This window comes from Cervus elaphus, chromosome 30, assembly GCF_910594005.1.
Source record: "Cervus elaphus chromosome 30, mCerEla1.1, whole genome shotgun sequence".
NCBI lineage: Eukaryota > Metazoa > Chordata > Mammalia > Artiodactyla > Cervidae > Cervus > Cervus elaphus.
In genome coordinates this window covers 31,132,500-31,144,772 of record NC_057844.1, presented here as the reverse complement: position 1 = coordinate 31,144,772, position 12,273 = coordinate 31,132,500, and the positions used below count along the sequence as shown (strand labels likewise).

The following is a 12,273-nucleotide window of genomic DNA, read 5'->3' as shown; positions in this document are numbered from 1 at the left end:
CCCAGATATTCCTCTTCTTTTAACTGGAGGATAATTGCTTTGCAATGTTGTATCACTTTCTGCTGTACAAAGACACGCATCAGCTACACGTATACACACGTCCCCTCGCCCTTGGACCTCCCTCCCCCATCCCATCCCCTAGGTCATCACAGAGCACCAGGCCGAGCTCCCTGTTCTATGCAGAAGCTTCCCACCAGCTGTTTCACACACAGTAGTGTATGCATGTCAGCGCCGCTCTCTCAATTAGACCCACCCTCTCCTTCTCTCGCCTGGTCCATATGTCCATTCTCTATTCGTGCCCTCTAGATAGGTTCACCTGTACCAATTTTTTCTAGATTCCACATGGATGCTCTAATATACAGTATTTGTTTTTCTCTTTCTGACCTACTTCACTCTATAATATCCAGATCACCTTCTTCTTTGTGTGTGACGGACTTGGGGTAAAACAAAAGTGAAAAAACACTTTTCATCTCTTCATCTTTAGGACTCTTTGAATTCTTTATAAAAAAGTATTTTGTAAAAATACAAAAGCAGTTTGGTAATTCATAATTTATTACGGTAGAAAGGCTGGAGGGGCCAAGTGTCTTCTGGGGGTGTGGATGGGGGTGATCTCAGTGCTCCAACCCCCTGCAGGCAAAGTCCAGATTTCAGAATTGGGGGGCTGCTGCGGAGTTTCCCCACATTGCGCTCCTGGCTGGTTTTTCAAGGCTCAACTTTCTCATGTCCTCCCCCTCAAAGTCAGGGACTTGGTGTTCTAGCCATACTGCGTGCATGAGCAATCGCTCAGTTGTGTCCAAGTCTCTGCGACCCCCTGGACTGTAGCCCACCAGGCTCCTCTGTCCATGGGATTTTCCAGGCAAGAATACTGGAGTGGGTTGCCGTGTCCTCTTCCAGAGGATCTTCCCAACTCAGGTTTTGAACCCGCATCTCCTGCATTGGCAGGTGGACTTTACCACCTCGGGGCTACTCACAGTTTCCTGGCCAGCTCACCCACTCTCGTGTCTGGGCCTTTGCATTTCCGTTTGATCGCATCACTCCCCGCCACCACCCCGACCTTTCTCTCTGACCCTTCACCATGCTCCTTTTCCTGGGTAAGGCCTACTCATATTTCTGGGGGAAATAATTAATTTTTTATTAGGTTAAAATACACATAAGACAGAATTTACCATATTAACTATTTTTAAGTGTACAAGTCGGGGCATTACATACTTTCATCATGTTGTGCAAACACCACTGCCATTCATCTCCAGAACACTTTGGTCTTCCCAAACTGAAACTGAGTCTCTATCTCCCCAACCCGGCATTCCCCAACCCCTGGTCACTTCTATTCTACTTTCTGGCTCTGTAAACTTGCCTATTCAAGGTACTTTGTCTGAGTGGAATCATTATTTGTCATTTTGTGATTTCTTATTTCACTTAGAATAGTACCTGCAAGGCTGTTGTATTGTAGTACGCATCAGAATTGCCATCCTTTTTAAGGTTCTGTTGTCTGACAATACCACACTTTGCTTCTCTATTCACCTGCTTGAGTGGTTGCCATCTTTTGGATACTGTGAATGATGTTGCTATGAACGCTGATCTGCAAATCCTTCTCGTTTTTATGATTGCACTTCGACACTGTCTACTCCCCAAACCAGTTCTGAACTCCCTACCATTCAGGTAACCTTCCCCCTTTGCCTACCAAATTTCTAATTTTTTTTCTCTTTCCTGTTGTCCTGGGGTGAAAACAACCAGTAAAGCCTTAGCATGTAGGCTTTGCCTCAGTCTCTACTCCCTAGGGAACCTCAGCTCAGAAATGTATACAGTAAGTCCTCTACATATGAACCTTTAACTTTCGAACTTTCAAAGATGCAAACATGTGACCTCACGCCCAATAGGTAAGTTAGCTCCTGAGCCTGGCGTACATTGTCTTGTGTGTGCATCTTCTACAACCATGTGTGTGGTTGTGCTCTTCTGTGCTTCACTGGACAGTACTGTACGGAGTGAGGCTTCCCCAGTGGCCCAGTCGTGAAGAATCCACCTGCCAACGCAGGAGAGAGTTTCGGTTCCTGGTCTGGGAAGATCCCTTGCAGAAGGAAACGGCAACCCACTCCAGCATTCTTGCCTGGAAATCCCCAGGACAGAGGAACCTGGTGTCGGAGTCCAGCGGGTTGCAAAGATACAACTTAATGACGGAACAACAACACTGTACAGAGTACAGTAGTTCAGTATCTTTATTTCAAGCCTTGGCAGGATGTCTGGAAGTAGTGATGTAGCTGGCACTGCTGAGAAGTGCCAGCTGGGATCCTGCACTGCTGTACTTTTCAAGGAACTGTACAGTCCACAATGTTTTTTATGTATTATTTGTGTGAAAAGTACTGTAAACATACTACAGTACAATACTACATAGCCGATTGTGTCAGTTGGGTGCCCAAGCTAACTTTTTGGACTTACGGACAAACTGGATTTACAAACATGTTCTTGGAATGGAGGGCTTTCCTTGTGGTTCAGCTGGTGAAGAATCCACCTGCAATGCGGGAGAGCTGGGTTCGATCCCTGGTTTAGGAAGATCCCTTGGAGAAGGGAAAGGCTACCTATCCAGTATTCTGGCCTGGAGAATTCCATGGACTGTAATAGTCCATGGGGTCGAAAAGAGTCAGATACAACTGAGCAACTTTCACTTTCTTGGAATGGAACTCGTTTGTATGTAAGGGACTTACTGTACTAAGGGATGGTCACATTTCAGCTAAAATGTGATGGTAGTTCTTTGGAGACACTGAGGATGAAGGAAGTCTTAGTAATTATGTAGGGGGTCCCAAGACAATCTTCACTGGTAAGAAAGGCCACACTGGAGGGGAGGAGGAAGGGGTGGGTGCCTAGAAATGAATGAGGGGTGTGGTGAGAGAATAATCCTGCAGAGGACAGAAAGAAACAGAGAAACTCAGGAGGGAGTCAGATTTAGCTCCTGTGAACTAATCCATTCTTGCACCCAACGCGTGACTCTCCTCTGCACCTGCCTGCAGGAAAGGGCCTTTGTTCTGACAGCCTCTGCTCGAACACTTCCTATAACAGCAGTCTCACTACTCAAAAAGAGCTGCTTTCATTTCTGCAGTTCAGAACCAAACGGAATCAAAATCTGCCTACTTGCAATTTCTGCCCGAGCTCTGTTCTGACCAGCAGCTCACATGAGGTACCATGCCTTGCATTACAGACCTTCAAACATGTGAAAAGTTATCTGCTTCTGTTTTTTCTTTGGGAGTTTAACAGCTCACTTGTGACATCATTTCCAGGTCCTTCGGTACCCTGGTTGGTCACCTTTGGACACACTCAGGTGTGTCACTGAGCCTTCAAACATGGGGCCCAGCACAGAACCCAGACACAACGCCCCAGGAGGGGGTCTGGGGCAATGGTGGGAAGTGGGCAGGGGGTGGTACTGCTCAGCCAGCATGCACAACGGCTCCTACAATCCTGCCTGGTATGTCCATCCGGCTTTGGTGACTTGAACCCAAGGCGGCCGAGTTCCTCATTTCCGTCTCCAGCCTCTCATCCCATTTCCATTTCTATTTTAACACCATTTGTTGCAGTCTTTCCAATTTTCCTTTGTGTTTTTGGTCTTTAAGTGGTTCAGTTTCTGGCCATCTGCAAAGAAGGTGACCATTCCGAGCCACGAGTGTTCAGGTTTCACTCAGCTGATGTGAGAAGCCCAGGCATTAACATGAAAAAGTGAAAAATTAAAAAACTACCCCCCCCCCAAAAAAAAAACTCCCCAGGTGGTTCCAGCGTGCAGCCAGGGTTGACACCCAGCAGCATATTGCTGCCCTGTCCTTTGCAAACACAGTAAACATGTACTTCTTATTTCCTCTCCACCCAGCTCATTCCAAGCGAACATCATTCTCCGAGGTGTTAGACACTTACTAGACTCACCCTTGATTTACGTAGCCAAGCTCCCCGTCTGCTCGTGCCTAAGTTATGAGACCGGAGAGCTGACTTGTTGCCTTGATGATCTTTTCAACGTCTTTTTTCCTTCCTCATCACGGTAACTTCTGACTATATGATCATATTTACTTGTAAGAGATCTGCATGCCAAACTTTCATTTTTTCTCTCCTTTTCCTAATCTACTTCTTCGGAACGTCTAGAACCACATGGGTGCCTGGCCTCTACTTCCATCAGAAGGCCCTTCGACAGGGTTGTGGATTGGTCAGGTAAGTTCTTTGGTCGATCAGTGCTCTAAATATTTATCTTAAAATAATCCTTACGACCCTACAAAATAGGTATTATTCTCACTCTACACATGAAACCACCAAAGCCCAAAGGTTAAGGAAATGGACCCTGAAGCCCTGTGGTTTTCCTGCATGGTAACCTGTGTTCTGAGTGCTGAGGGGCAGGGGTAGTCAGGATGGAGATGTGTTAAAATAACCAAATTTTTAAAAATGCCTGAGAAACACTGGTAGAAAACAGCACGCTGATTAGTGGAGCTCTGTTAAGAAACCCCACCTCCCACCCCAGAGAGAAAAAACCATGGTGCGTGATGAAGAAGGGGGGACTATGAGGAGGCAGGCTCCAGAATGCCAGAAAATCCACCTTATTGAGCAGACAGCTGAGAATGAAATAAATCCCTCTATTTTATCATCACGTGGAACATGTGGCCAGACCAAAGAGCAGCATGGATTAAACCTGGAGGTTCCCACTCTGCTTGTGGTCAGCACTGTTCCCCTCTACATCCTGCTCCCTCATTACTTAAAATGAGACTTCTTCTACTACAACCTAGACTCCCTGTCCATCAAAATAAGATGTCTGTAGAAAATATAAATCAGATACTGAATGTCTGAATGTACACTGCACTCTAGAATTAAGTCAAGTCTCTACCTGAGACACTGTTTTCAAAACAAATTACTTCTAGATCTACATTAATAAATAAATGTGTATTTTTCTTTTTTGGCTGCACCAGGTGGCATGAGATCTCCCAACCAGGGATCAGACCCCGGACCCCTGCAGTGGAAGCACAGTGTCCTAACCACTGGACTTCCAGGGAAGTCCCTCAATTTCTGCTTTTTATTGGTTGAATCAAAGGAGAGACTGGCACCCCCCCTTTTCACAGCATTAATTTACAATGCCTACTGTGTATTTCTTTAAAGTTGTCATCTTGAGAAAGAGGCAGAATTATAAAAAATAATATTACAAGACATTTGATGTCACTGTCAAGAGCCACAAAATAACTTAATATCCACTGCCCATGGGCAAGAGGCCTGCTCTGCCAGGACAGGGAAACTGCCGAGGAGACGACCAGCAGCCTGCGGTGTGGTTTCAACCACAAGTACAGGCTATGTGCGCTCCTTCAAGCCCTCCTCCAACCCCCAAACACCTAGTTTGGCTAACCAGCGACTATATCACAAAATAATGGGGAAAAAAATTAAAGAAATGCCTGTGACAGTTACCAATAAGGACAGTGTGAAGGCGTACTCAATCTTACTTGATCACTTTCTCTTTGGTTTAGGTAACACAGAAGAATAAAGGGCTGACACAATACTGATTTTACTGAAGAATGTAATGAAATAAACTGAAGGAAAAAAAGAGGAAAATAGTGGAGACACAAAATTTTACACCAAAATTACAAACAGAAGTGATTTAAAAGAAGAGAAATATTCTACAACAGATGAAGAAAGTTTTAATTTTTCACATTAAACATCGTATACCACAATCAGCTAACAGAAATTACTGTAACATTGGTCAAGATGACATAAAACTAAGGATAAATGTTTGTTATGAGGAAACCTCATTTAATGTGAGTGATGATGTCAGATACTATACTTTTCATGATAAGATACAATTTATCTGGAAGAGAAAGCAAATAAGTCAGATGAAGGAGACATGCTGAGGTTTTAACAAAGAAGAAAAGCTTTGCCTTTCCCAGAATGCTTGAAGTCCAGGACAATTTAGGTAAAAGACAGGACTTAAACACCAAATGCTAGGAGGGTCACAGGTCCGTAACTCAGGCCTGAGTTACAGGACTGAACCTCTGCAGCCCTCACCTTTTGGTGAGCGAGCTGTTTCTGGCAGAGGGATCTTCACTGGGATGTGGTATCGATTTTAACCGTCCGGCAGTCCAAAGAATTATTTTAAAAAGGGACAGTTGAGTATTTTCATGTATGCACTATTAAGGCATCTAAATTTTTGGTGTTTTCAGTATATAATCTTACTGCTATTTTTTTATTCTTTTTTCATTTTGCACAACAATGATATTAGGTATTAAGTGACACATTTCTCTACTAATGATCCAGTTTATCCATTTTGCAAACTCCAAATTGCAGTCTTGTGAAGGGAAATTTAGAACGTGGGAACTCACAGAAAAATACATAGAAAACCAATAGGGAATGTGGTTAGCCATCATAAAATTTCAATTATAATTTAACTGATAGTCTTTAACTTTGGAAAAATAGAAGAATAATTAGAATTAAAATAGGTATTAAAAGTAATTACCAGTAGTTTATATTAGGAAAGAATACAGCCATAAATGGCTTAATTGCCCAATTAAGTAACCAGCAGATTCTTCTTTAGTCAACACTAACAGAATTCACATTTGAGCCAGTCAACAAAGCATATAAATACTTAACATCTCGAATAGAACATCTTAGTGATAACAGAGACTACGTAATTCTACCCATTGTCATGACTGTGCACAAATTAACCAGGTTAAATATCAGAGATACACTGGGAATCCTCCCAAAACTAACAATAGAATATTCAACAAATTTTCTTAAAGATTCAGAAATAAAAATTGAACAATTATAACATGGATGAGACAGTACTTAAACAACTATCAACCTAATCAAAGACCTTTAAGATTACCACCAAAATGCACTGATATTTTTTTATTTAGTGTACAGAAAGAATCTATAAGTACAGGTTGCAGAAAGAAAATGTTTAGTGCTATTTACATTCATTTTAAAACTCTGCTCTATACAAATTTAATTCTGATCAGTATGAACAATATTTTTGTAGATCTACTGCATATAAAGCCTTTTCATCAAAGCATTAACAATGAATAAAATAACCTGATTACCTTTAAACAAAGCTGACTGAAACCATTTACACTTACTGCTTGGGACACTCGTTTCAGTACAGAACATTATGTCAGCCTGCAACTTCATTTTTATAAAGGCTAGAGTTATTTATATGGAATATTGTTCTATATACTACACGCCAATCTATATTTAAGTTCTATAGTTAGGTATTTTATGAGGTTTTTATTAAATATATTCTACATATATTCGCAATTTCACCCAGGAAGAATCTCTTCCCAGTGACAAAATATAAAATCTTTTATATTTTTTTTAACAGGTTTAGATGAAACTAGCTCATGCTTTAGTGCTGTGCAAATTGTTTTTAGCATATCAATTTTTAAATTATCAGTACAAAACAAAAGAATGGCATCCCTAATCAAGTATGCCTTGAAAATCAGCTTTTGATTTTAATACAATTGCAAGCACTAATACCCAAGGCAAACTACATAAAGAAACAAAATCAGTCCTATGGAGAATTTTTAATTTTAAGAATTCATCTGAGCTCTCATTAATGATTAAGTATGACACGGGACACAGAGATGAGCAATAATTACGGAAAATTCAATTTGCTGATATTCAAATACATAAAAGTGGTGAACCAATGAGGTTTTCTAATATTTCTGTGCAATCATGGAAATCTACGAGTGACTGGAACTCCCCCCCCGCGTTAAGGCTAGGACGTGCGCGCTCCCTCTTGTGCTGTGTGAACAACCCCCAGTCAGTCTGACTGGAGCGCACGTGTGAAGGAAACACTAATTTCATGAGCCCTCTGCCGAGCACTTCCAACAACAGGCACACTGTGTCTTTTCATTTGTTGCAGTGAGAACAGCCGCGCTCAGGGCAGGATTCTGGGCCAGGGCAGCCGCCATGGCTGACTTCGGTAGAATTCACCCAACATTTTAGTTTCTTTTCCATTTTTTCCTCTCAAGTTGGCCCAGCAATTAACTTCATTAATTGCTGAGCGTCTTCCAGTGTGGATTTGCACATATGAGTATTTCTAGGTACCATAAACCATGTTATAAATTCTGCTGATGAAGAAAATAATTGTCAATCATTTTTAGTGCAAAATTGTATTTGGAACACTTGACTTGTTAGTTCTGGTGATGAAAACTTTTGTGGCAGCAAAATGGTTTCTGCTATGAAAAATCACTTGTTAACTTTTCCCCTGGAGATTGACTTGCATTCAAAAATCAATTTATATTTATATTTTAAAACTGCTTAACATAAACAAAACTACTAGAAATAAAAAGTCATAGTGAAAAATGTTCTTGGTTCTTTTTACTTTCATGAGAGAAGATGACAGTGTTCACGTGGTAGTTGAGGTCCATGGGTCTACAGGCAGACTCTTCCTGAAGGTTCTGAAGCAATGCCGGGTCTCCCCTGGCCTGGCAGCATGAAACACAAAGACCACGCCATACAACGCCAGGCAGACCAGTTACAGGATGACACAACAGTTACTCTCTCCAGTCTTTTCACGATTCCTCTGACCTAGAGAAAATGAAGAGAAGCCTTGTTTATAAAGATGCTTGGGGGAAGCAGAGGGATTCCAACATAAGAAACAGGGTTTTTTTTTTTTTTTAAATTAATGTTGGCATTTTTTAAAATTAAAAGGCTATAATAAATACCCTTTTAGTTTTAGCCTGTTTCCAAAATGCCTGGTTATCTGATTAGCGAGCTCTGACCATACACTATGAAAACATCCTTTTCCCAGAATGTCCAAGAGAACTGGAGCCATTTGTGAACGCCTGCCTCTGTGGGGCAAGGCAGAAAGCTCCCAGCACACGGCTCACCTTGGGAATTTGGCTCTGGCAAGGTCTCTCTGGCCACCAAATGCATCACTGTTGTTTTGCCAAAAGGAAGCTTTAATGCTGTGTGAAAAGAAGACCGTTTGTTACATATACATCAACCTGTTGGAATCACTCACCAGAATTGAGACCACTTTAAAAATTGACTGCTTTCTGTATGATTTCCTCAACAGATAGCACTTCTTACTGGATACAGCATTTCTTACATAATTAAATTAGGTTAGTATTATCAGAAGCAATTTTTAGAATTCAGAAATTATTCAGCTATGACTATTAGTTTGACATATATAAACATATTGTGTAAGAAAAGGGAAAGAGAAAATACATAATTGCTTAACCTAATTTTATTTAGTCACCTAATAAAATTCCTGCATCAAAGAGGTCACCACAATGTAGAAATAAAAGAAATGACATATTAATGATTTTAAACATAATAATAATAATAATACATAATTTTATTATTTTTAACCTTATATTCTTCAGTTAGAAAACAATTTTCTTTAAAAGGTTACTTTAAATAAACGAATCACTGTTTGGCATTATTAGTAATCACTGTTTTCTAATCAAGCCTTTAAAAGGCTTTTCTCATTTATAAGTAACAATTTTTATTATGAAATATTTCAGACATAGAGTAATATAATGCACCCATGTACCTATGAACCAGTCACACAAAGTAAATCCCTTTGTCATTCTGTGTATAAAATGAGAACCAGACAGTGGAGCTATGGCCTGGAGCTGTTTCTGCAGCTGCAATGTTCTAGTTCTGAGTTTCAATCTACTCCCCTCACTTGGAAAATTGAAGGCAGGCTCAGATTAGTACTCAACAAGCTCAGTCCTCCTGCCACCCCCTCTTTAAATCTTCTCTATAGGATGATGGTTAAGAAGAGCCCTAATAATCTTCAATATTCCTAATATTTCATATAATCAAGGTGACTTTCCACCTTATTTAACGCTGCTGCTGCTGCCAAGTTACTTAACGCTAGCCAGCCACTATTTGGTCTATTCTCTTAACTTCCGAAGTTGAAGTGAAGCATAATGGCCCCAAATACACAGTAGGCTGAAACATGAGGAGTGCCCTTACTGGATAATCTCCTGGGCCTGCTTTAACACTGAAATGCAAACAAAATTTTATATTACCAATCATTTCACTAAATGTATTGGGAAAGCCTGACTGAATTTGCAACGTCTACACACCACGCTGTGTGCAGACGACTCTCACACCGCTTCCTGACCACAGGCAGCCAGCCCTGCGTTAAGAGCGCATCCCTGCCACTCACAGACTGTGAGATGGCTTCTGAGTGCTATCTGCCTCCTCCTGATGCCTCAGTTTCCCCCACCCAAACTGGGAGACGAATTTGAGCACCTGCCCCTTACCACTGTACTGATTAAAAGAAACAATCCAGGGACGTGCCTACCTCAGGGCTTGGCCCAAAGAAGCACCCCATAAATTTTATTGCGATCACCATTATCATCTTTCTGAGCAGCAAGAAAAATGGGTCTCAGAGAACAGGTATGCAAACTGAGATGCAAATATGGAGAAACATTGTGGTCAGGCCTAGGAAGCTGCTGAGGGGCTTACGGATTCAGGCTACCCATGTGATTAATGGGGACGGTTACTGTTCTTCTCCATCTGAATTTTAACTCGAAAGAGCAGACACTGACACTAACGGTATCAGAGCAGAAAAAGGAAGAGGGAAACGAGACCTGAGACGCCCTCTCTCCTTCATGTGGGGCTCTGCCTTCTGCTGGGGCAGTGCACAGCAGCCGGCACAGGCCCCACGCTTCACACAGGAGCCAACGGGGGCGGGACACCCCGAGCAGACGGGGACGGACTGGGCGTGCAGAAATCTGCACTTAAAGGAAGATTCCAGCACCCATGGGGTGGCAGGGTTACAGTACAGAGCAACCCTCAAACTGTGGAGAGCACGCCCAGGCCTGCTCCATGCTGGCCATTCAGTCGTATGACCCTGTGCACTGGCTCCTCATTACTCACATTCAAGAATACAGGAGACAAAGAAACACAATAACTAAAACCCTCCAAGGGGTGAATGTCATTACCCAGATTTACTGATCAACTTAGACGATCCAGGTTATACTCTTAATGTTATTTGTCTAAATCACAAGACCGGAGAGATGGTTTGGTTTTGAACAGACTGATAGCAACACAGTAAATAATGTAAGTCAATCTATTAATCATTCAAAAACAAATTCCAAAAAACAATCAATGATTTGATTTCAACACAAATTCTATGATCTTTAACATGAAGTTGGAGCTTTAGGGCCAAAACAGAGAGGTAATTAAATTAAGTAGGTGAGAAAATGCTCACACAGGTCAATACTTAAAGGGAAGTGGAGTCTCAAGACGCCACTCGTGGAGTCAATAGGTTAATTCAGGCCACATCTCCCAGTGACATTCCAAGAGTTACCTGAGGCACAGATAATCAAAGAAAGACTAAAATACGGTCCCATTTTCAATGAATGTGAAATACAGCCACGGACAACACTTGTAATTACATACTGAAACATTCTATTTATCTGTCATAATAATCATTTGCATTCATCTACTCCAGCCCTCGTCACACAGTATTTTTTTTTTTTTTGTCACACAGTATTTTAACAGTGAATTTTATCTGCTTCTACTATCTAATACCAGAGTACCCTGAAGGAAGACAGTCTATCTTTTTCAATCCTGTATCTTTAACTGTTTAGCACCGTTGTCACATAATAAATAAATAGATGCTGAATGAATGAGTGAATGAATGAAAATATCCTACCTTTAAGGAAGATCAGATTAAACACTTCAATTGTTAGGTTTAGAGGAAAAAACTCATGACTATATGTATACAAAGATACATTAAGGTAGATCACTTCCTCTGCCTACAAATTTCTATTGATAATTATCATAATATATTTGAAATACTTGTACTTAAAGAAAAACAAATTCTGCTCATGGTAGAAACTGCACCCCCATGAGGGGGCACTATTGAGCCACGTCTCTATTCACACATAAAGAGCAGTGATAACTAACGAAGTGCGTAACAGGTGCCAAGCACTGTTCTGAGGCAGGCACTACGGTTATTCTAACTTACTGACGAGGAAACCACGACACTACGACAGCAAGCAGGGAAGGGACTGGCTCAAGGTTAAGGAGCCAGTGAGCAGTGGAGCTAAGCTCCAACATAGACAACCTGGCTCTAAGGTCTGCTCTTACAGTCACTGTACTTCACTGTTTCTCTAACATGACTCACTTACCTGTATTTCTGCATGATTAGCCATTCCACCAATTACAGTCAAAATGAAAACATCCCTTTAATATTATATCTGAAAATCCACCATCATAAACTTCGCCGAGTTTGTGTGTCTGGCTTTAACTTAAAAATATGACATCTAAACTATATTATCCAGAAGTAAAATTAAACTACATTTA

At 41.2% G+C, this 12,273-nt stretch overlaps 1 protein-coding gene across 2 annotated transcripts in view; it reads right to left on the bottom strand.

The window, feature by feature from the left end:
* Positions 1–5,507: 5,507 nt before the first annotated feature.
* The window catches only part of UBL3 (ubiquitin like 3), a 47,624-nt gene continuing 40,858 nt past the window's right edge, over positions 5,508–12,273 (bottom strand). For both annotated transcript variants that reach the window (XM_043891828.1, XM_043891829.1), the window contains 2 exons: positions 8,832–8,909; positions 5,508–8,529 (listed from right to left, as the gene is read on the bottom strand). In XM_043891828.1, the coding sequence (XP_043747763.1) occupies positions 8,477–8,529; positions 8,832–8,909 (131 nt within the window). In that variant the 3' untranslated portion in view covers positions 5,508–8,476. The remainder of the gene's footprint in view (positions 8,530–8,831; positions 8,910–12,273) is intronic.